We start from the raw sequence: 26,287 nt of genomic DNA, 5'->3' as shown, positions 1-26,287 counted from the left end.
TAAAAAGACTCCCTCCCCTCGCCCCCAACCATTGAATGATCTTGGTACCCTTGTAGAAAATCAGTTCACCATAAACACATGGGTTTTTTCTGGACTCTCAATTCTTTTCCCTTGATCTGTCATGTTCCTTATGCCAGTACCATACTGTTACTTTGTAGTAGGTTTTGAAATTGAGATGTATGAGTTCTCCTACCTTGTTTTTCCAGAGTTTTGGCTGCTTGGAATCTCTTGGAATTCTATATAAATATTAGAACCAGCTTGTCAGTTGCTACAAAGCTGTCAGCTAGGATTCTGATAGGGATTGGATTCAAATATTTTTCTACATACTTGAAATTTTTTTAAAAATGCAAACAAAACTAAAGGATATATAATGAAGAATTCCCCTCACTAGAGATAACCCATGGCTATTCACAAACAGTTCATTTTGCATTCTTCTGAAGAAATTGAAATTTTGTGTCAAATACATATATACCTCTTTTTATACAAATGGAACATAGTGTTTTGCTTTTTGTCTTTATCTCTTTGAGAGAATTCCGTGTCAGCATGTACAGATCTGTTTGTTAAGAAATGGCTGTATAGTATTTTGTACTATAATATCTAACCAATCCTTTCTTGATGGACCTTAAGGTAGTTATTATTCTTGCTTTTACAAACAGTGCTGCAGTAAAAATCCTTGTGTATACATATTTGTGTCCATGTCCAAGTATGTTGGCAGAAGAGATTACCAGGAGTGAAAGTGTTATGTCCAAGTATATGTTTATTTTCAATTTTGATAGATGTATCATTTAGGCTTGGTTATACTGTAGTAACAAACCGTGTCTTAAACACAAGAAAGGTTTATTTCTAGCTCACATTTCTTGTCCATTATAGATTAACTAGTGGGCTCTGTCCTGCATCATCCTCACCCAAGGATGCAGATTAATGGAAGTACCTTGACAAAGGAACTGTGTTAGAGCAGCTGTGGCTCCTTCAGCTTCTGCCTCAACACATGTTATTCCTTAGGTAAAACAAGGCACACAGCCACACCTAATTTGGAGGGAATGGGGAGGCACAATTCTATCACATAACTGGGAGATAGAGAGCCAGAAGTATGTGGTGAAGGACACTAATGACAGCCACAGTAAATGTTGCCAATTTCACTTTTGAGGCTTTTTCCAAAGTATACCAGTTTATACTCCCATGTTTATAAATGAGGAACATTTTTGGCAACATTTATAAGAATGTTCTTTCCCCCTCCCCTCCCCCACTCATCATGTATGTAGTTGTTTAAAAAAATACATTTTTGTCAGTCTGCTAGGTAAAAATGTATGTTTTGGTTTTTTAAAATTTGCATCTTTTTAAGGAGCTTAAATGAAATTCGCATCTTTAAATATGAGTGAGGTTAAGCATCTTTTCATGTGTTCTTTTTCGAGCCATTTGTATTTCTTATTTTGTAAACTTGCCTGTTTTTGTAGGATGCCTACTCTTTTTTCTAATTTGTTATTTTAACTTGGTCAATAACATTTTTTTGTTTTATAAATTGTTTGCTTTTATATATTCAGACTTAGTATTTTTTTCTTATGGCTTCTGGCTTTTGTGTCTTATGAGCCTTTCCTCAATGCCAAGATTTTGAAAAAAGAACAGAAATCTTATGCTGTGCTTTCTCTTTTGTTATAGTGATTCTTCTCTCCTTGAAACCATATTGAATTGGTCTCATATGGCATCCTTTCAGAACTTAAAAGCAGCTATCAAGCTACCATGTCCTCTTTTAAAAGTATAAACCTTTCAAAGCTGTAAACACTGCCACTTCCTATAATGGTTCATCCAGTTGTATTTCTCTGAGGCTCTTTTGATATCTCTAGGCCTCAGTTTTCTTTCTGTCTAAAATAAAAGTTTTAGACAATATCTTTATCTCAGTACTATAAGCTCACATGCAGAATCTTAATTATGTACAAATAAATGCCAACAAATTATTACCTAGCAAGAGGCCCCACCAGTTCTGCCAAAAATCACTAAAACTAATCTCTTACTAATACCTATGTATAAATAATTTAAATTTCTTTAAAATAATTACAGAGAATAAGCATTATTCCTCATAGTTTTGTTTGTTACATCAGTTGCCCAAATTATAGGCCCAGTGGTAGCACTGTTGCAAGATCTGATTTTAACTGCCTTTAATGATGTAAAAATAAATGAAAACAGTTGGCTTTATTTTAAAGTGTAATAGCCATCTTCGAACCTTTTGTGACTCAACCACCAAATAAGTGACTATAGTAATAGTGGTATGTAAAACAGATATGATCCCCCTGTCGGCAAAGTTACAGTCTAGAATAATCTTGACTTATTTTAGAAGCTGACGTTGTATCTTCTTAGGTACAATGAATTGGGCAAGATTTAGTCATTTACCTGCTAAGCATATAAAATTGTCATGACAGAAAAACTAAAAAGATACTAGAAGTTAGTACCAATTATGTTTTTCAATGACAGAATTTCTCTTTTTTCTTTTAAATAAGCCTAAAATCTTTTTATCTGTAAATACCTGATACATTTTCCAATGGCATAGGTGTTTTGTTTTTTTTTTTAATAAGAAAATTCTCTTTCATATTTTTGTTTTTAAACCTCTAGGGAAATTAGATGTTATTTACACTAAAGAATGCCTGAATTAATAAAGCTAACATCATCTGGAACTTGAAGTGTGTTTTTCTAGTTTCAGATAAAATTGAGTAAGAAATTGTCTGTTGTTCATCAGAAGCTGACAAAAGTTGGCTAAAATGTTAAGCTTGCTGTATAAAACATTTAGAATGCCCAGAGGAATGGTTTAAGAGCCCTAGTACTTGAATTTACTCAAGTGAATACTCATTTTAACAACCACAAGAGGGAGTTGCATGCTTAAATTAATCTTTATCTATTAAAATTTTAATTTTGACTGAAAAAGGATTTAAAAGGTACTGAATATTTTTTTTCTACCTGTAATTCCTTCGTCTTTATCTTATTTAGGAGGACAAGATGGACAGTTTAGTTTAGAAAACTAAAGAAGTCAGTATATGGTTGAGATGTTAAATACACCACTTACTTTATTTCCTTAGTAGGACTAGCATCTAGAAAAAGCCACCTATCTACAATGTCAGCAACCTAAAAGTCTTGCCATATTTCATAACATATTGAATCTTTCTAAGTGAGTGACATTAAAGCTAAACATTTAAGGAGAGTTTAAAATCTCAAGTTTTTGTTTTATCAGGTTATTTATTTCTTGGACTTAAAGTTAGTATTTTGCTCCTACTATCCATTAAAAGTCAAATTGTCATTATTTTACATTTAATAGATACTTATCTAGTACCTACAATTTTCAAGGTGTAAGACTACATACCAAGTGGTACAAAATTGAATTCAGTTGTTTAATTGAAAGATGTACTTGATAATGTAAAATCTAAAATGCTGAATTTTTCATAGTGCAAAATGAAATGAACCAGTCTACCCAAAAAAAAAAAAAAGATTCTTCTTTAGTATGATAATGATTTATAAATACAAAGTAATAATATATAAGCTCTTGAAATTCTTTCTTTAACTTTGTTTCTGTCCTTCACACTTCACTCATGGTATTAATTTATTTATTACCTTTTAAACAGGTACTACAGAAATTATGCTCCATTACTATTCAAATTATCTTGAATTCCAGAATAGTGAAAACTTTTGTATTTTTGTCTGAATAACTAAAATATTATTATGTAAATTTCATATATGAAACTGCAGCACAGTCTTTACCGATGCCTTATTATTATGCTTTTACTATTTATAACTAATTAGATATTACTTTAATTTTATCATTTTTATATGTACATTAATATATGTTCAATATATAATATAGTTTTTATATATAATTGCATGTATGTATTATAAAACATACAGAGCTTCAATATAGCTTTTTAAATATATTTATACATTTTTATTTATGAGATTTAAATTTTTTTCTGCTAACTTCTTGCAATGATAAATAAGTAAGGCTTTCACTAATAACCTATAGACTACTAGCACCTCTTCCTTTCTCTTCACCTCTCTTTCCAACTTGTGTCTTTTTTATTTTTACTTACGTAATATATATTCATAGTAGATAACATACACACTTTGTTCATAGTCTCTATCTTAGTCTGTTCGGGCTGCTATAACAAAATACTTTAGACTGGGTAACTTAAAAACAATAGAAATTTATTGCTCGCAGTCCTAGAGGCTGGGAAGGTGCCAGCAGATTTGGTATCTTGTGAAGGCTCATTCCTCATAAATAGTGCCTTCTGTGTATACTCATGGTAGAAAGAGAAGGGAAGAACAAGTTCCCTCAGTCCTCTTTGATAAAGGCACTAATCCCATAATGACCTAATCATTTCCCAAAGGCCCCACCTCTTAATACCACCACAATGGGGATTATATTTTAATATATGAACACAAACATCCAGATCATAGCAATTATATATTGTATTTGCTCTATAGATTGATTATAAAAGCTGAAACTTAATAAATGGTATATGTATAGTAGCCAAACTTTTCTAAATGTTCACTGCAGAGCCATATAGTTTATCTGGATTTTAGTTCCTTTATATAGCTTTCTGTTTTTCTTGAAATTTTTAATTTTTCATTCTCCGCCTTTATCATCTCCTTCCAACATCTCCAAGATACCATCTCTTCCTTTTTCTAGGAGACTTCTCTTCCCTGTTACAATATTGACAGGTTGTTTGGTAGGATTACTGCACAGCCATCATCTAAGGATTTTTTTTAAGCAAACACAGAAAGCATCTAAGGATTTCTTTTATCACTCATATAAATTGTAGAGTCAGTGTTTCTTGGATCTTATATTATCTTCCTTCTTGGTTTATGCACTGAATTACTTAGAATATCTCCTTAAATATTTTTCTAATAAAATACTTGGGAGATAAATTCTAAGTCCTTAAATATCTAAAAATACCTGTATTTTTAGCTGGGTGTAGAATTCTTAGTTGAAAATTATTTTTCTACAGAATGTATCACTGAGAGTCCCTTGTCATTGAGGAAATCTGATGTGTATGTGATCTTGTACCTATGTGTGTGACCTATTTTATTCTCTCTGGAAATACTTAGAATGTTCCTTTTGTCTTCAGTAGTCTGAAATTTTACAATGGCGCATCTTGGTGTAGGTCTTTTTTTGTTTGTTTCTTTTTTAAATCATCCTTGTCTCACATTTAGTGTATTCCTCCAGTGTAGAGGCTGGTGTCTTCCTTCAGCCCTGGGAAGTACTCTTCTGATTCCCATTAGTTTCTCTGTTGTCTTTGTAGACCTCTTCTTATTCAGCTTTTAATGTCCTGGACCAACTTTCTATTTATTTCTCATTATTATATCCTCAATATATTCCACCTCCTTGTCTTTCTGTTCTACATTTTAGATTTCCTTAATTTTTTTCCAACCCATATATAAAATTTTTATTTTAGCAATGATGTATTTAATTCCTGAGAGCTTTCTGATTCCTTTTTCATAGCAGATTGTTGTTTTATGGGTACAATAGTATCTCACATCTCATAATGATATTAATTAGAATTTAAGTTCTCGTTCTCTTCTGAATTATCTTCACTTAATCTGGGTTTAGTTTTTCTCTTCGTTTATCCAGATCTTTCACATTCATGTCAGATGTTCCTCAAATGTGTGGCGATCCTTGGCTGTTGGTTCATATTTAAGAATGAAGTGCTATGAAGGCTGACTGAAAGCCTTGTGTATGAAAGTGAGACTTGTTACTTGGCAGACTGCTTTGTGATGGATAGGTGAGGAGTCAGCTGCTACAAGCGAATACTCCACCATCACCACCTAGTGTTCTGTATGTGTGGAGGCCAGGATGAGAAATGTGTGTTTTGGGGAGTGGGAGGAAACTTAAAAATAACCTATGGCAAAGGCCCTTCAGGATGGGGAGAGATTGACTTTTCCATATACAGATAGCCAGTCAAGCCTCTGTTTTCTGGCCTGTTCTTCACTTCTGCCTCCTGTTGTTACTTGCATTCTCCAAAGTCAAGAGCTTCTTTTGGTTTCTGCAGAGCCCTCCCTATCCATGAGACTCTTCTTCATTAGTCTGTCATTTCATCTGCTTTTAGTGTTCTAGAAACTTACTGACATCTGTTGTCAATTAATTGCCTTCCTTTATTTTATCTTATTTTATTTATTTATTTATTCATTCATTCATTTATGAGACAGAGTCTCGCTCTGTCACTCTGGCTAGAGTGCAGTGGCATCATCGTAGCTTACTGGAACCTCAAACTCTTGGGCTCAAGTGATCCTCCTGCCTCAGCCTCCTGAGTAGCTGGTACTACAGGCATACGCCACCACACCTGGCTAATTTTTCTGTTTTTAGTAAAGAGGGGGTCTCGCTCTTGGCTCAGGCTGATGTCAGATTTCTGGGCTTAAGCAATCCTCCTGCCTCGGTTTCCTGGGGTGCTAGGATTACAGGCGTGAGCCACCGCACCTGGCCTGCTACCTCCTTGTTTATGATTGCTGTTGGATTATACCTGTTTTATTCCTCTGTTATTTTTATGGGGTTTCTTTATACACAATGCTCAGTCAACCATCTTTAAACAAAAGTCCTGGCCAATATAATTGAATCTTTGTAGCTTGGCTTTTTAAGTCAGTATTAATCTATCTGTAAATAAATGACAGAGATGGAGGAAATTTTTTCTTCACTGTAGTCTGTGTAACAAATCACCCTTCCTCTCCTATGTGACTACACGAGCCTGGTTCATCTGTATATGTGGTTGGTATGATTATAATAGTTTCCTTACATGTCAAAACAAGCAAAAACTAAAAAGCTAGTGTAAGTGATTTTCTCAAATCTCTAGCCTAACCCAGTGATTCATTTTGTAAGCCTTCCTTACTCTCTGTCCAACCTTCTTTTGGACCCTGGAAGTATAACCGTCCTGTTTCTTTCTTTCCAGTTGGCACCTAACCTTTTTTCATTTAGTGGAGGCTGATTAGAACAAAAGTATCTTTACTATAATTATCCTTCTTTAGTGTGGCTCTAATAACATGTTTCATAATGGACAAGGATTGGGTAATTATTTGGACAATAAAGGTCAAAATTGTAGACAAAACCCACAGAGAGGAGAGTTTATAGCTTTAGCTGAATTTTCATAGTGATTTTTAGAAATTAACCGTGACCCCCTTTTTTCTCTGTAATTCTTCTTTCTGAGATTCCTATCTAAAAATCCCAAACCACAAATGAAAAGTGAACTGGACTCATAAAAACCCAATCACTTTGAAGAAAAAAATTTGCTGAGAAATAGATATATCTCTGTCAGAGATTCTAAGCAGTCTGCCAACTGAGTAGAATACTGAGTCATTAAGAACATCTTTATCTCATAGTATATTTTTCCCTGAAGTCAAATCTTTTTCCGAAATAACTATATTAAAATTCTTCTGGCTGCCATACGATTTTCCCTCTATCTTTGGTTTTCAGCAAGTTTAACTATGTTGTGTCTAGGTGTTTTGTTTTGATTTAGCACTATTTGAGGATCTCTGGGCCTCTTGGATCTATGATTTGTTGTACTTCATTAATTTTGAAAAATGTTCAGCCATTATCTCCTCAAATATTTCTCCTGCCTTGTTTTTCTCTTCTCTTTTACCAATGACACATATACTATTTCATATTGTCCTGCAACTCTTAAATTCTTTGTTCTTTTTTTTTTTTTTTTTTTTTTTTTTTGAGACAGAGTCTCGCTTTTGTTGCCCGGGCTAGAGTGAGTGTCGTGGCGTCAGCCTCGCTCACAGCAACCTCAAACTCCTGGGCTCAAGCAATCCTTCTGCCTAAGCCTTCCGAGTAGCTGGGACTACAGGCATGCGCCACCATGCCCAGCTAATTTTTTCTATATATTTTTAGTTGTCTGATTAATTTCTTTCTATTTTTAGTAGAGACGGGGTCTCGCTCTTGCTCAGGCCGGTTTCAAACTCCTGAGCTCAAACAATCCGCCCGCCTCGGCCTCCCAGAGTGCTAGGATTACAGGCGTGAGCCACCGCGTCCGGCCAAATTCTTTGTTCTTTTCCCCACTTTTTTTGTATGTTCAGTTTGGGTAATTTCTATCTTCAAGTTCAGTGATTCTTCTGTATCTAGTGTGCTGATAAGCCTGTCAAAGGAATTTTTATCTTTGATGTCGTACTTTTTATTTCTAACATTTGACCTTTTTATAATTCCTACCTCTCTTCTCAAATTTTCTGTCGGTTTCCAGATGTGGTCCACCATTTAAACTAGTTCCTTTAATATGTTCATCATAGTTATTTTTAAATAACCTGTCAGGAGATGTCAGTATCTGGGTCATCTTAGAGTATAGTTTAGTTGATTGCTTTATCTCTTGATGATGAATTGGGTTTTTCTCTCACTTTTCAGTATGTCTCGTAATTTTTTATTGAATGCCAAACATTGTGTGTAAAAGAAACAGAAGAGACTGAAGTCAATAGTATTTATGCCCAGAAATTAGGATACCTCTTTTTCTGTTAGGTTATTAGTGTACACTAAGGGGTCAAGTCAACATAGTCAGGCTTTTGGTTTTCTTATTGCCTTCAGTGCATCAGCCTTCAAATACTACTACTTTGAGCAATTGGCTGCTAGTACTTTATGCCTCTTAGAGTGGTGCCTGAAATTCAGGATACTTACTTTAGTCCTTTTACTTTGAACTTTTCTGTGCTGTGATGGGTCCCCATCTTATTCAGAGTAATACAGTCAACAAGGTTCTACATGATCTGATAATGGGCCAGATAGTAAATTATTTAGGATTTTGCAGGCCACAAAGTTTCTGTCACAACTATTCAGTTCTATTGTAAAATGAAAACAGCCATAGACAACAAGTAAACAAAATACAAGGCCGTATTCCAGTAAAACTCTATCCACAAAGCAGGAAGTGGGCCAGATTTGACCCATGGGGCATAATTTGTTTACCTCTTATATAGAGTCTTGTTCTTGTTCTCCTGCCCTGCCACAGTCTATCCCGCCATTGTAATGTAAGTTCCAAAAGGGTAGGGATTTTCGTCTGTTTTGTTCATTAATTTTCCAAGTGCTTACAACACCTGACACATAGTAGGCTGTTAACTTATTAAAGGAGGGGATGAGTGAATTATGTTTTGAGTGGTTTTTTTTTAAATAGCATATAGCTGAGTTTTTAAAATCCAGTCCACTGATCTCTCAGGTCTCGATAGATACATTTAATTAGGTTGCGTTTATTGTGATTCTTGATATAATATAGTTGGAATTATTCCTGTCAGGGTTTTTTTGTTTTGTTTTGTATTTCTTTCTTTTATTTCCTCTTTCCTGCCATCTAAATTTAATCAGATTTCCTTTATTTCTCCTTTTGTTCTGTCTTCATTTAGAAACTGCACATTCTCTTTAGCTTCCTTTAGTAGTGATCCCTAAAGATTTAACATGTATATTTGGCTGAGCAGCATTTGAGGGTATTCTTATACTTTCCAGACCTTAGAATACTTCACCTTTGATCTTTACACTTCCAATTTCTTATTATTCTTTTCTAATATTTTAGTTTCACTTTGTTTTAGCTGCTTCCCCATCCTCATCATAGTCTTTTTTTGGTTCGTTTTATAGTCAAAGCTTTTTTAAAAATTTACTCATTTTATTCCATCCTTTTGTATTTAATTTCCTTCACATCTTTAGTAGTTATTTCAGCAGCTATCTATAGTTGATGAATTCCCCCAAACTTTATCTGAGTATGTCTTTATTCATTTGTATTCTTCGACAATTTAGTTAGGTGAACACATTATTTCATTATCTTCTAAAATTCGTCACCTCCTTTTTTCCTTCAATTTTAGAACATTTTCATCCAGTTTCTCTTCAGATCTTGCCTTTTGTCTATCGTCTCTGTTGTCACCTTCTAGAATTCATTTTTTAGATGTACATGAGACCTTTCAACCCCTCTTTCATGTTTTCTATCACTTTATCTGTAAGCATTCTGTATTCTCAGATATGTCTGACAGATCACCAACTGTGTCTTTGACTGTATCTAATCTACTGTTTTAGTCTGTTTATTCGACTTTTTCATTTCAATGACTTTTTTATTTCTAGAGGTTATTTAACGTACTTTGTCAAATCTGCATGTTTTCTCAAGGTAGAATCATCACAAGCTCTTTATAAAATTCAGATATTCAGGTATCATCACTTCAGTCTGGTATCCTAAAAGACGAGATTCACATCCAAGGATGGATCACAAGAAACTATGCCAGTTTTTATAGCTTAGTGAGGTCTCGCAAGCAGTTCATCGTTTAAGCTGCAAGACTGATTGCTTATTTTGTTTCTTTACAAATCTTGGGAGAATATTTTCACAAAATATAATCTGAGTGTAAGGAAATGTAAGTGATTTCTTTAAATGATAAAGTTTTTACTTTGTGAATAATTTAATGTTAACATTCAGGTGGATTGAAATCAGTCTACCTGTTTTATTTGTTACATATGGCAAAATAGATTCAACCTATTCCACATTTAGTTTTAAAATATCTACAAAATTTTCGTATTAGAATAGCTCATTCATAGATCAGACGTGCCAGACTCTAGAGTAAAAGTGCTTATTCTTTCCGTAAGTTAAATGTGAATTAGATACAGTGAGTAGGTCAGTTGACTAGAGAACCATTAGAGAAGCTATAGGTTTAAAAATGCTATCTTCAGCCAGTAAGTGAGTTTTTCCAAATCCTAAAATAAAAAATTAAAGTGAGTGACATTTGCTTAAATAATTAAAACAATTTTCACGTTAATATTTTTGAAAATTTTAAGTTTAAACTCAAAATATTTGTTTTAACGTAGCTTTGGAATTCTTGGCAAGTTCTTGTCATAGAAATATTCGTTTGTTTTGTTTTCCCAAGTCTACTTAAAGGTTAATTGACTAAAGTGGGTGAGTCTTCATGTTTACTAATATGTGTTACAGCTCTATTGGTACACCAGAAGGCCAGAATGGAACGACTTCAAAGAGAACTTGAGATTCAGAAGAAAAAGCTGGATAAACTAAAATCTGAGGTTAATGAAATGGAAAATAATCTAACCCGAAGGCGCCTGAAAAGATCAAATTCCATATCCCAGATACCTTCTGTAAGTTTTTATGTAACTGTTGTGACCTCTATGCTTGAACATGAGAATAGGCCATCTGCCATAAGTATATGTCTTCATCTAGTTTTCTACAAATGCTCTTAAGTCATACTTAATTTTTTCTGTCCTTACTTTCTCCTGCCAGACTCCACTCTTTATTAACTAATGACATGAGAATTCAATGCCAGTCTTTCTTACATAGAATTATTTTTCAGCTCGAAGAAATGCAGCAGTTAAGAAGTTGTAATAGACAACTCCAGATTGACATTGACTGCTTAACCAAAGAAATTGATCTTTTTCAAGCCCGAGGTAAAGTTCAGTGCATACGCAGCTGAAATTCATTGTATTAATCTACCAACTCTTTTCCTGTAGCTAAAAACAGACTTATTGATCATAACCTTAATACTGTCTCAGAACATCTGACTTTGGAGCCAGATAGCATGAAAGAACTATTGAGTTATTTCTTCTTTACCCTCAAAAGATAATTATGTACTTAGTTGAAGAGTAACTTGATATATTCTATGTCCTTCAGGTCCACTTTAGTCATGTGTTAAGGGAAGACAATACTATTGTCCAGATGCAATGCCAGAACTATTGCTTTTATTTATTAGTAGAATCTGTCACAATATTTATTGAGATTAAAATATACAATACAATTCATATAAATTTTTCCTGTTTCCTTTTTTACTTTTACCTTTCAAAAATTGTAATTTTAAGAATATAATTTAAAAGGTATCCCCTTTTCAATGGCGTTATCTAAATTGATAAAATAGAGAACAAAATAAAAATAAGATTTATACATTCTTAGGACAATGGTAGTTGTTTATACTTGAGCTGTTAGTAACAAGCAATAATTTATTATTGTAGTAAAAAATATTTACAATTTAATTCAGTTCCATAGAGAATTAAAAAGAAATTTTATCACTGAAATCTAATTCTGAAGTTGAGAAAATAATAGAAATATATAAAATGGAAAGGAAAGGGAAGGAAGCCAGCAAAAAAGAAGTCCTTAATCACATTTTTGAGCGTATTCCAAAATCCATTAAACCGGAAGACAATTAGTTTTATTTCTTGTGAAATGTTGGTTAAGCTGTTTATCTTAAAACATTCATAGAAAAATACCATAATTTAACTTTGGAGAGAAAAAGTTAATGCTGCTCTAGAAACTATAGTACAATCCTTGAACTTACTCCTTTTGCATAAAATCCAAACCATTATATTACATTAGTATAATGTTTTTATACTTACTTGGGGCAAAGCTATTTAATTGTTTGAGTCCATGTTTGATAATTTAAAATTATATTTTAAATTGTTAAATTTTAAGTCATTTTAACTTGTCACATAGAACAGGATTCTACTTCTGATTCTGTTAATGTCTTACCAGCATTGATTTGACTTCTTCCTCAATTTACCATCTACCTCTGTTTCTGAGTACTATAATATACCTAATAAATTATATTTAAAGTATTTTGAAATCTTATGTATAATTTGCCATTAGGAGACAGAATAAATTAAAAGCATTTTTCTGTTTATAATGTAGTATTTTTTAGAAAGAAATGCTTGCTTTAAAAATAAAGTTAAGTATTTTTGAGCTATAAACATTGATATATTTATTTTTTATATATTTCAGGACCACATTTTAATCCCAGCGCTATTCATAACTTTTATGACAATATTGGATTTGTAGGTCCTGTGCCACCAAAACCCAAAGGTTAGTGTATCCATTAAGTGTGAAAACTATTAAATTTTGAAAAGCGAGATTTTAGAAAATTTTTATTTTTAGCAACTTGCTGCTCTAGAAGTGCTTCAAACTTTGGCTTTCTTAGGTGAATTCATTAGGAAAATGTTTGTGTATTTTCATTTAAGTGCTAGGGATTGGGTAGGATGCAAAGGTGTAATAATATACTTAGCTTTTTAAGAGTAGTATGTGTAACCTTAGGAAATCACTGTATATTCCAAAATAGCAAGTCTTGGTTTAAAAAACAAAAATCAAGTACAAAGATTTATATTCTTTAAAATTTTACACAAATGATAAGAAAGATACCTTAGGGAAGTTTTTTTCATGCATATCATGTTTTACTTAATTGATACATAATTCTAAGTAATCAAAATACTCTGAATTCCAGATAAATGGTCATTTTACATCATTGATATTCACAAAATATATGCACATCAAACTTAGACATTTTAAAATATGTCTGCGTGTTTTGATTTAGGCATTAAAATATGTATAGAAATGGAAGCAAGTACTAAATACCACTAATGATGGTAAATATATAGACATATACATATTAATATAACATTATAATTGTATATAATTTGCTTTTAACCCTAATATGAAAGTTAAAATGTAAAAATTTGTTAATGGATATATAATTTTTAAAAAAGCATACTCTGTAAGAACACAAAGTGCGACAGGGTGGAAGTGGTAAAGGTACAGTATTCTTGTGTGCAATTGAAGTTATCAATTTAAAATAGACAAGTATAACTAACAGACACTTTATATAAGCCTCCAGCTAACCACAAAGAAAAATCCTGTAATAGATACACAAAGGATAGAGAAAATAATCAAAGCAAATCACTATTAAAACATCATCAAATAACAAAGACAACAAGAGAGGAAAAGAGGGCCAAAATAACTGTCAAATAGACAGGAAACAACAGAATGGCAATAGTATGTCCTCACTTATCAATAATTACCTTAAATGTAAATGAATTAAACTCACCAATCAAAAGGCGTAAAATAGACAAATAGATTTTAGAAAACAAGATCTAATGAAATGCTGTCTACAAGAAACTCATTTTATATTTAAAAACATACGTAGGCTGAAAGGGAAGGGATGGAAAAAGATATTTCTTGTAATGGTAACCAAAAGAAATCAGGAGTAACTATATTTACATCAGACAAGGTAGATTTTTAAGTCTAAAACTGTCCTTAGAGACAAAGGTTATATAAAGGTAAAAGATCAAAGGAAAACATAATTTTTCATATATATATATATATATATATATATATGTACCCCACATCAAAGTACATAAATATATAAAGCAAATATTGACAGATCTGAGGTCAGAAATTGACAGCAATACAGTAATAGTAGGGGACTTCAGTATTCCATTTATAATAATAGCACATCTAGACAAAAATCAATAAAGAAATAGCTGATTTGAACGTTATAGACTAGATGGACCTAACAAACACATATAGAACTGTCTGCCCAACAGCAGAATACACATTCTTCTCAGGCACACATGGAATATTCTGTTCTCTTGGATGAGTCACATGTTAGTTCACAAAACAAGTCTTAACCAATTTAAGAAGATCAAAATCATTGCAGATATTTTTTCTGACCACAATGGAACAAAACTAGAAATCAGTAACAACAATAAAAAAGTATCTTGAGACAAACAAAAATGAAAACACAACATATCAAAACCTATGGGATGCAGCAAAGGCAGTACTAAGAGGTAAGTTTATAGAGATTAATGCCTACATTAAAAAAGAAGAAAAATATCAACATAACTTTACACTTCAAGGAACTAGGAGAATGACAAGCTAAGCCCAAAGTTAGCAGATGGAAGAAAATAATAAAGATAAAAAGCAAAAAATAAGTCAAATAGAGAATTAAAAACAACAGAAAAAAATCAACAAAACTAATAGTTGGGTTTTTTTTTAAATAAACAAAATTGGCAAACCCTTAGCTAGACAAAGAAAAAAAGAAGACAAATAAAATCAGAACTGAAAGAGGAGACATTACAAAAGATGCCTCAGAAATAAAAGGATCTTAAGGGACTGGTAGGACTATTAAATGCCAATAAACTGGATAACCCAGAAGAAATGGATAAATTCCTGGAAACATGCAACCTATCAAAACTGAATCAAGAAGAAATAGAAAGCCTGAGCAGATGAATAACAAATAAGGAGATTGAATCTCCCAACAAAGAAAAACCCAGGACCAGATGGCTTCATGAGTGAACTATACCAAACATTCAAAGAAGAATTAATACCAGTCCTTCTTAAACTCCTCCAAAAATTAGAAGAAGGAACACTTCTAAACTCATTCTGAGGCCAACGCCACCCTGGTACCAAACCAGAGAAAGACACTACAAGTAAAGAAAACTATAGGCAATATCCTGATAAACATAAATGTAAAATGTCCTCAATAAAATGCTAGCAAACTGAATTCCACAACACACTAAAAGGATCCCAAGTGGGATTTATCCCTGGGGTACAAGGATGATTCAACATACACAAATCAGTGTGATACAATACATTGAAACAAAATGAAAGAAAATACCATGTGATCATCTTAATTGATGTATAAAAAGCATTCGACAAAGTTCAACACCACGATTAAAACTCAACAAGATAGATGTAGAAGGAACTTGATGATCAAGACTATATATAAAAACCCTGTGGGTAACATAATCAGTGCAAGAAAACTAAAAGCTTTCCTTCTAAGATGCAGTACATGGCAAGGATGCCCACTCTCACCCTTCTTTTCAACATAGTATCGGGAGTCCTAGCCAGAGCAGTTAGACAAGAAAAAGAAATACAAGGCATCCAAATCAGAAAGGAGGAAGTAAAATTATCTCTGCAGATGACATGATCATGTATATAGAAAACCCTAAAGACTCAACAACAACAACAACAAAAAACTGTTAAAACTAATAAATAAATTTAGTAAAGTTGCAAGGTACAAAATCAACATGCAAAAGCCAATTGTGTTTCTATGCACAAACAATGAACTATCCAAAAATGAAATCAGAGAGATCAAGAAAATAGTCCCATTCACAATAGCAACAAAAAGAATAAAATACTTAGGAATAAACTTAACCAAAGAGGTGAAAGATTCATACACTCAAAATTATAAGACATTGATGAAAGAAATTAAGACACAGATAAATGGAAAGACAGCCTGTGTTCATAGATTAGAAGAATGAATATTGTTAAAATGTCCTTACTATCCAAAGTGATCTACAAATTCAGTGCAGTCCCCATCAAAATCTCGATGGCATTCTTTACAAAAACAGAAAAAATCTTAAAATTTTATGGACCCAGAAAAGATCCCAATCAGCCAAAACAATCTTAAGAACAAAGCTGGAGGCATCATACATCCTGATTTTAAAATCTGTCACAAAGGTATAGTAACCAAAGTAGTATGGTGCCGGCATAAAAATAGACATATAGACCAATGGAACAGAATGGAGAGCCCAGAAATAAATCCATGCATCTGTGGTCTGCTTATTTTTGACAGGGGTGCCAAGAACACAATAGGGAAAGGATAGGCTCTTCAATAAATAGTGCTGGGAACACTGGATATCCACATGCAGAAGAATAAAATTGGACCATTACCTCACACCATATACAAAAATCAACTTAAAATGGATTAAATACTTACACATGATATCTAAAATTATAACACTACTGGAAAAGAACATAGGTAAAAATCTTCTTGACATTGGCCTGGGCAATGATTTTTTGGATATGATGCCAAAAGCTCAGGCAACAAAAACAAAAGTAAACAAGTAGGATTGCATCAAATTAAAACACGTCTATACAACAAAGGAAATAGAGTGAAAAGGCAGCCAACAGAATGAGAGAAAATATTTGAAAACTGTGTGTCTCATAAGAGGTTAATATTCAACACAGATAAGGAACTGTTGCAACTTAATAGCAAAAGAAGAAAATAACCAAATTAAAAAATGGGCAAAGTTCCTGAATAGACCTTTCTCAAAAGAAGACGTACAAATGGCCGACAGGTATATGGAAAGGTGCTCAACTTCACTAAGCATCAGGGAAATGCAAATCAAAACTGTAGTGAGACATCACCTTACAAATCTGTTAGAATGGCTGTTACCAGAAAAGATGAAAGATAACTAGGGTTGGTGAGGATGTGGAGAAAGGGAATCCTTGTACACAGGTGGTGGGATTATAAATTGGTACAGCCATTAAGGAAAATAATATGGAGGTTCTTCAAAAAAAATTAAAAGCCTGATGATCTAGCAATCCCACTTCTGAGTATATATTCAAAGGAAATGAAATCAGTACTTCAAAGAGCTATCTGTACTCTTATGTTCATTTCAGCACTATTCACATTAGCCAAAATATGAAAACACCCTAAATGTCTGTGGGTGAATGGATAAAGCAAATGTGAGATAGATGTATTAATATATACCCACACACACATGCAGACACAATGGAATATTATTCAGCCTTAAAAAATAAGGAAATCATGTTATTTGTGATAACATGGATGAACCTAGAGGACGGTATGCTAAGTAAAGTAAGCCAGATGCAAAAAGACAAAGACTACATGATCTCACCTATATGTGGAATCTAAAAATGTCAAACTCCTAGAAACAAAGACTAGAATGGTGGTTACCAGGGGATGTGGGGAGATTTTGGTCAAGGTGTACAAAGTTTAACTTATGCAAAATAAATAAGTACTAGAGATCTAATATACAACAATGTGGCTATAGTTCATATTTTACTAAATAATTGAAATTTGCTAAGGGTAGATCTTAAGTGTTCTCAACACAAAAAAAAAAACATGGTAACTATCTGAGGTGTTGGATATGTTAATTATCTTGATTTTGGTCAATATTTTACAATGTATACATACATCAAATCATCAAGCTGTATGCTTTAAATATAACTGTCAACTGTACCTCAGTAAGTTGGGGGAGGGTGTCCAAAAAAAGACAGCAAAACAAGAGCAGAGCTTTCATTCAAATTCTAACGTGATAAGTCAGCAAACACTTGGTAAATCAGATTAGTAATCAGCCTCACTAGTGTGCTGCAACAAATGCTGAAAACATGCAATTTTTTCTACATATGTTTGTATTTTCAAATGGCTTCACAGATAAAACTTATTTGTGGCCAGGCACAGTGGCTCATGCCTGTAATCCCAGCAATCTGGGAGGCCAAAGTGGGAGGATTGCTTGAGGCCAGGAGTTGGAGACCAGCCTGAACAAGAGCGAGACCCCGTCTCTATAGAAAACTTAGCCAGGTGTAGTGGCATACGCCTGTAGTCCCACATATAGTCCCAGCTACTCAGGAGGCTGAGGCAGAAGAATCACTTGTGCCCAGAAGTGTGAGGTTGCAGTCAGCTGTGATGACGCCACTGCACTCTAGCCCAGGTGACAGAGCAAGACTCTGTCTCCAAGAAGAAAAAAAACTTATTTGTATTACTTCTTCCTTCATAGTAAACATTAAGGTTTGTAGAAATAGGAAAGTATGAATTGTGGTTAGAGAAGTGTACATTTTTCCTGGGAGGCTGGACTTATAGGACATCCTATAAAATTTATGGTTACTGTCATTGAGAAACTAAGTACTTAATGTAGGGGAAGAAAGAGAAGAGGTTAATAAATACAAAATTAAATCATTTTATGAATCAGGCAGCTTCAGTTCACATGCTTATAACGTTAACTGCCATGTGAGTTGTATTTAACTCATGCTAGTTTGAGCCTGGGGCCTTGTGAACCATGTGTAAGTCACATATGTCTTTACCTTGGGAGCTGCTTGAACTATTTTCCAAGTTGCATGTAACTCATGCACAGAAAACAATAAAAAATAATACATTTTTCATTAAATGAGAAAGGATCATTTTGTTTTCGAAGTTTTTAGTCTATTTTTGTAGTAAAACACCGTGGCCTCTAGGAAAAAATGTTTTTTCTAGTGTGGCAGTCAGTGTGTTATATACTGGTGGGATACCATCCACGTTAAATTGGGCTTTAGACTAGGAGGTCAGAAAACTATGGCCTATGGTCCAAATCCAGTTTGCCATCTGTTTTTGACAATAAAGTTTTATTGGAAGGAAAAAAAATGAGAACAAGAAAGAAAAAGTGTTTTGCTGGTTCTTTGGTTTGTTAAAAGAGTTTTCATGTTCTTATTCAGTATTCTCCTCTTTTCACTACTTCGTTTTTGTTTATGTGTAATTAGACCTAGCTGTGTCTTCATATTTTATTTTATTTTATTTTATTTAAATGTTTTTAAACATAGCTGGAATATAATGAACAGTTATTACAGAGGATCAGAAGTGAAATTAGGGCATTTGTCACAGTAAGCTAGTGTTCAGACACTAGATGCTATTTGGATGTTAATTGAATAAAGGAATAAAGAAAACAGTGGCATGTGCACTAACTCCTTAAGCAAGGTGAGTATTTCATACTCTGAGTTTTAATATAGTCTCTTTACTCTTTCAAAAACTAGTTTTTCTCATGAAAAGATTCCTGTTTTGCTTCAGCATAATCCATTACTTGTGAATCAAGAGTAGGAGGGAGGAGGAATATAGAATGAAATAAGGTTGGTCTTGACAATTATTGAAGCAGGTTGAATACATGAGGGCTCATTTTACTGTTCTCCCTACTTTTGTGTATGTTTGGAACTTTCCATGATAAAAAGTAAGAAAAGACTCCTTTGTAGTTCGTAAGCATTGATGGTTGGGTTTTCGCATGCCTGTGTGAGATGTGCCTCTCTCCAACCTTGTTAGGATGTAGGCACATTTCCTGTCTGACATTAAAAAAAAGTAATAAAAGCAAAAGAAAAAAACAGTTACCTAAAAGCTTTTTTGGGAAAGAAGCTTGTATGGTGGCTGTTTGAGGAGGAGTAGGAAATCAATCATTTTTTGCCTTAAGGCTGAAGTAGGGAGACATTAATGTCATTTATAGAGTTTTGTTTAGTTCTTGAACTCAGTTCTGCTTCACAACGTGGAGATTTTTTTTTAGCAGCTAAAATTAAATGTGGGAACCACATGTCATTCTTTGCAATCTAACTTCCTTTTTTTTCTATTTTACAATTTTGCTTATTTAGTTTCCAAATACCTCTGATAAAAATATTCATAATTCTCAGTACCAAATGAGATTGTGCAGATGTAAGAAAACCACTGAAGATTTTCATTTAAAAAACTTTCGTAGATCCCCTATGGATTGCCTTAAGTACTACTTAAATAGTAGATTGAAGTGTAAAAAGGTACTTCCTTATGGTCCCCATTCTTAAAATTTTAACCTTTGAAGTTAAACAAAAGGAATAGGCAAACTTCCACTAAAAATGCACCAGGTGGGAATGTTTTCTAACTAATGCCTGAGATCAAAATTCCAGTAAGAAGAACGGCTCCCCAGATTAAACAGTTATTCTGTGAAATGTTTCCTAGGTGTGGAGTGTGATTTTAGGTGGTAAGGAGTCAAACTTCTTTGAACTGTATTTCTTTTAATGTGTTTCAGGCATGCTAACTAGTATTGTCAGACTCTTGATTTTTCAATTATTTTTACTTAGGATAAGACTTAGATGTTTTTAAATTATTCAATTTGGGGAAAATACTATATAAATAACACTCAAAAGTGTATGTGCATGTGGCAAACATTGTGACAGATGGAAAACCAACACCTACAGTTGGGGGCTTTGCAGTAAAATCTCTGTAAGACTAGTGAGTAAGTAAGGTGCTGCTGAGGGGGCATAGAGTACCAAATATCACTTGATTATTTTAAATTTGTTGTGAAAACTTCCTATATTTTCATCTACTAGGTACAGTTGTTTTAAAATAACAGGAAAAGTATCATTTAGTTACCAGCTTAGCAGAGTAGGTAGAATTTGCATATTAATACTCATTGTTTTAACTTAGTTTTGAATCTTCAAATTATATACCTTGGTGGGAGAAATCCAACAATGCATGCTCCTTTTACTTTAAACTTCCCAAAAATAATTTGTAGGAATACTGTTCTAAATTTATTATGAGACCCAAATTTTTAAAAGTAGTTTCATAAATGTAATTTCATATTAGAGATATTTAAAGAACATAATTATTCTGTATATTAAAGATACCACTATCCATTTAGACATTTTAGAACATTGGCCTCTTAGAACAGCAGTGACCTTTATTTTAAAATAAGAAACCTGTGATTTATCTGAAATCCAGAGTTAAAAGCAAACCGTGGAGCAGAACTCCATTCTCACAGCTTTCAATCCCGTAATAAATGTGATAAAAAATAAAACAAAAAGTAACGTATGGCAGTATTTTTACGTTGATTTACTTCTCCAGGGTCTATTGTTGATGTATAGTTCAATAAGACTTTAGAAATTAGTTTGTCTTTATATTTTATTTGTGTCATTCAAGAGTTATGTTTTCAGCAGATAGAGAACATGTGTTAACAGAAACTTCCATTTCTGGTTGAAAACAAATATAAACACTACTACTTCAGTGGGAAATGAGACTCTAACATTATTTAATCAGACCATCAGTATTGTTTTGCATTAGGACACCTTTTCACAATCTTAAGTGATACTATGGGAATCTTTGCTATTAGATACCCTTTCTCTTGCTATAAATTGGAGAAAAATGATGCTGTTTTCTCCTTTAAGGAGATATGGCGGTGATAACATCATGTCCAGGTTGCTATTCACCTGAAGGGAGAAGTACCAGCTTGATAGAGGTTGGTGATGCTCAAGCATGTGTGTCAGTTTCAGTTAGACGCTTCATTTGGTTAACAAGCTGCTTCATGCTGTGCAGTACAGATGGTGTTTAAAGTTGCCAGTAATTTTTTAGACTTTGTGATTTTTACTTCTAAAATAATTTTTTTGCTTCCTTACAGATCAAAGGTCCACCATCAAAACACCAAAGACTCAAGACACAGAAGATGATGAGGGAGCTCAGTGGAATTGTACTGCCTGTACTTTTTTGAACCATCCAGCCTTAATCCGCTGTGAACAGTGTGAGATGCCAAGGCATTTCTGAGCCAGAAGGCCCTGTATCTTCTCTAAAACACATCTGAAGTTCAAGAAACTAGTTTGTCATCGGGGAAAAGTTTCACTGCTGCATAGGGTTTTGTCAAATTGAAGGTGTGACAAGATGGTGGTGTGCTAATGCTAAATGTCAGCCCACAGAGCTAATAATACCTCAGTATAATGTCATGGGCAGTTGAAATTCATCACATGAAAGGTATTCTGCCGGAAGACTTGGGTGCCCACTGCCTAACCATGTACAGTGTTACCAGTATCCCATATGGATAATTCTCAATATGTTAATGCCTAGGTGTTCCCAGTACCTTTTCCCCTCATGTCACTACTGAATTTTGACAGGAGGAGGGAATAGAACGATAGCTTTTTTTATGTGTAAAGCTTTCAGTGAAACACTACATACACGAAGAAAAGGAACAAGGTTTAACTATTTAAAAACTGTTTTGCTGCCGCATAGTGCCATTGGATAGGGGAAGAAGTTCACAAATCTGTGGTACTCTGGCCTTGTCTTTGTCTTCCCTGAAAACCGTCTCCACTCTGTGAAGCCAGCATCTAGGGGCTAAAGATGCAAAGGAAAGCAGCATGCATTGTCTGTACAAACATGCAGTGAAATACCCCAGAGCTTTTCCTACTGTACAGATCTCTTGAGTCTGCTTTAAGTGATTTCTTTTCTTCTTTATTATTTTCTTATATTTCTATATGTATAGTGTAATAGCCTTTTGTTAACTAATTTCTTTTTTCCTTTTAGTGATTAAGCACGATCATGTCCCTTTTTAAGCCTTACCTGAGAGAAGCAATGCCTTAAAATAAAAAAGCATTAATGAGATGAAACTATGCACAGAATAATTTCCCTTTACTTATTCTGTACTTTGCCCTCATGAGTGCCAGAGTTCTGTGAAGACACACAGATGCAGCCAGTGAATCGCAGGCAATATTATAAGAATTGTGTCTGTAGTCACAGTATGTACTGACTTGAGCAGTGGGAAGCACAGCACAGTGTTTTTCTTCCACAGGAAGAAAGCTTTAAACAAAAGATATCTTTAACCCACTGACGGAACAACAAGGCTGAGCTTGCTTCATCTACTTGGTGTCCCACAGAACTTTCACAAGAGATTTATTATTGGGAAAGTGCAGTTTCAAAACCAACAATAGCAGCAGTACCTACAGCCCCTTTTTTGGAGAGAAATTTAAATGCTTTACTGTTGGGGCAATCCATTTCTAAACCTGACTTGGTGGCAGTATCATAAGTATTTATGAAACAAGGCTAGTCATATTTAGGACGACTGAAGAAAAGCTGGAAAAAAAGAAAAACAAGCAAACTTGAACACTGAAGCAACCTCAAGCATCTCTTTATTTTGATGATATATTTTTGTAAGGAAAATAAATATTCAGATGATCAGGAATGTATATAACTAAATGGAATCAAGAAAAAGAAAGTAACAGTATGCATTTAAAAAGACAGAATTATGAAATTATATATCAGTACTGAGCATGGGGCTAAGGGAAGTGCTGAAATATAGCAAAAGATAGAAGATAATGTAGACTGTCACCCACTGTAAATGTTTGCAAGTGGCTATGTTTCAAATAAACAGGATTATTACAGGTGATTTCTGTGAATGTCAAAGCCTTGACTTTCAAGCTTTGCATTTTGTATATGGGAAGAAATATGACAATCCTAGTTAATTAGACAATAGACCCGAAGCCCTTACATTTGATGCATTTTGTTTTAAAAATAGGCCTTGTTTTTCAGCTTCATCTGCAGTTCTATGTGAAGATTGATGAATCAGTTTTTACTTGTTTTATTAATAAAACGTAATTTGGATATCTTGAGTTGATGGTTTTGTGATTTAGCTGGGTAAACTATCTTTGTAACAGATAAGTTATTTATAAAAATTAAAAAACTTATATTCTAATGTGGATTTTGTGAGTTGTTTTTAAAACTTATGGGACAGGAGATAATTTATACCTTAACAGAACTTTAACTGTTAATTGAAATGAGAGAAAACTTATTCTCTAGAGTCTTCTCGTGATACCACGGCGTTCAAGTGCGTTTCTTGGATTATGTTATCGGTTTCCCCAGACTTCTTTTGAACTGATGAAAGGAAGCAACTATGATTCAACTGAGCCGGAAAAATGGATGTTGCTTTCTTAATAGTTTGTTATAGCTTTCCATGTCATTTCTTTTTGGGGTTTGAAAATTGACTCCATCATTTTCATTTAATGTGAGTAATCATTTGGTTAATATTTGCTCTATCCGATGATATGTAATGTAGGTCCTGAGGATGGTGGTGCTTCTCTTGAAGAAAACTTTTATATTCACAGCTTTCAAAGAATTATGACTCAGGGTTTTTCTGAGCTTAAGAAAAGCAAAGTAGCATTTGCTAATCTCTCCATGACAAAGTGGTATGATATAATAGAAGGGCCTATCTTGAATGGTCTCTGTTTTTGTTCTGTTTTTTTTGAAACAAGGTCTCACTCTGTTGCCCAGGCTATAGTGCAGTGGCATCACCGTAGCTCACTGCAACCTCCAGCACCTCGAGCTATCCTCCTGCCTCAGCCTGCCAAGTAGCTGGGACTCAGCTATTTTTTTTTTATTTTTTGTAGAGATAGGGTCTTGCTATGTTGCCCAGCTGGTCTCAAACTCCTGGCCTCAAACGATCCCCCTACCTCAGCCTTATACTGGGATTACAGGCATGAGCCACCATGCCCAGCCTTGAATGGTCTTTTAAACCTAGTGGGAAGGAAATATTTGCCAAGGTATGTGAGATCTGAACATGCTGGTCATCTGGAGACTACCTTCAGGAATCATTGCACTAAACCTAAGAACCTCCGTTGGAAAGATGGACTTCTAGGTGTTTCTTGACACTAATTATTGAGTGCTAACATTCTTTTTTTTTTTTTTTTTTTTTTCGAGCTTCCACGTAGCAGCAGAGTGCCAATATTCTCTGTATTTAAAGCATTTGGGGGGTGGAATTGGTGGAGCATGTAAACTGGACTTCTCAGGTAAATTTTAAGTTAACGAAATGCCAGCCAATATCTACTGTCATAACTAATACATTATACAAAGATGGGTATTATATTGCAAATTTTTGTGAAGAAAAAATGAACATTTATTTTTCTTTTAAAATCTCCATTTACTTTTTTAAATGACCAACCCAAATCAGTATACAGTCTCGTATTAATTAACTTTATGTTGGAGAATTAAAATTGTGCCAAAATATCTACAGATAGTCCAAAACTATTAGGTCATTAAATATGAAATGTCCAATTTCGAATCAAAAGTGTAGTTTATTATATCTCAAACAAGAAGCAGTACAATAATCAAAGTATGCACCTAAACTGTCGACACAGTTTTGCCATCTTAACGGTAGCTTGTTTATGCCAGCAGCGAAGAAGCCTCGAGAGTGAGTGGAGTTGAAATCATGAAAGACATTTTCCACAGTTGTTGAGAATTTAATATTTTTCCTTGCAAGAAGTGGTCCAAAGCCTGGAAGAAGTGGTAGTCAGTTGGTGCCAGGTCTGGTGAATACAGTGGATGACAGAGTTTCCAAGTCCAGCATCTGTAGTTTGAGCAGTGTTTGTGTGACGTGGTCTAGCGTTGTCTTGCAAGAGGATTGGCCTGTCTCTGTTGACCCGTCCCGGCTGCTTCATCCCAAGCATCCTCATCATTTTGTCCAATTGGTTGCAGTAGACATTGGCTGTAATTGACCACGTTTCATGAAGCTGTAGTAGGTAATACCAGCGCTAGACCACCAAACAGACACTGTTAGCTTTTTTTCAATGAATATTCAGTTTTGGACTGTGTTTCGACACTTCATCTTTATCCAACCATTGTGCCAAACGCTTGTGATTATCAAAAAGAATCCATTTTTCATCACATATAACAGTATGGTGTAGAAACAGTTCACCTGTATGTCATGACAGCAAAGAAAGGCAAGCTTCAAGACAATTTCTCCTCTGACACTCGTTTAATTCATGTGGAATAATAACTTCAAACCTTGCTGCTAATTCACACGTAGGTTGAGATGGATTCACTTCCACTACACCTTTCAGCTCATCATTATCCACCTTCGTCTCAGGTCACCCACATGGCTCATTTTCAAGATTAAAATCACCAGAAGAGAACTTCTCAAACCATCGACATACTGTGTGTTCATTAACTACATCCTTCCCAAACACTTCGTTGATATTTCTAGCTGTCTGTGCTGCATTGGTTCCATAATGGAGCTCATATCCAAAAATAACCCCAAAATCTTTGACTTATCAATGGTTTCACAAAAACTGCTCTAAAAAAAGTTAGAAAGATAATCACAAGCCAAAACGTGCATTGGGAAGACTGAGGATGTACCTTCACAATAAAAATAAGAAGTCTCAGTGAAATGTCAGAGATATAAACTGTCAAACTTAGTACTTAAGGAAATTGGACATTTTATACTTAACACCCTAATATATTAGCTATTAACTTTATATTTTAATCAAAGCATTTAAAAATAGTA

The 26,287-nt window shown here is 34.0% G+C and overlaps 1 protein-coding gene across 2 annotated transcripts in view; it reads left to right on the top strand.

The window, feature by feature from the left end:
• TAB2 (TGF-beta activated kinase 1/MAP3K7 binding protein 2) overlaps window positions 1-23,710 on the top strand; it is a 60,497-nt gene extending 36,787 nt beyond the window's left edge. For both annotated transcript variants that reach the window (XM_012655555.1, XM_012655556.1), the window contains exons 4-7: window positions 10,899-11,059; window positions 11,272-11,365; window positions 12,687-12,767; window positions 21,647-23,710. In XM_012655555.1, coding sequence (XP_012511009.1) covers window positions 10,899-11,059; window positions 11,272-11,365; window positions 12,687-12,767; window positions 21,647-21,789 — 479 coding nt within the window. In that variant the 3' untranslated portion in view covers window positions 21,790-23,710. The remainder of the gene's footprint in view (window positions 1-10,898; window positions 11,060-11,271; window positions 11,366-12,686; window positions 12,768-21,646) is intronic.
• The last annotated feature ends 2,577 nt before the right edge of the window (window positions 23,711-26,287 follow it).

Source organism: Propithecus coquereli, unplaced genomic scaffold, assembly GCF_000956105.1.
Source record: "Propithecus coquereli isolate 6110/MARCELLA unplaced genomic scaffold, Pcoq_1.0 Scaffold48, whole genome shotgun sequence".
In the NCBI taxonomy this organism is placed as follows: domain Eukaryota; kingdom Metazoa; phylum Chordata; class Mammalia; order Primates; family Indriidae; genus Propithecus; species Propithecus coquereli.
The sequence above is the reverse complement of the archived record's forward strand: the minus strand, read 5'-3'. Positions and strand labels throughout refer to the sequence as shown.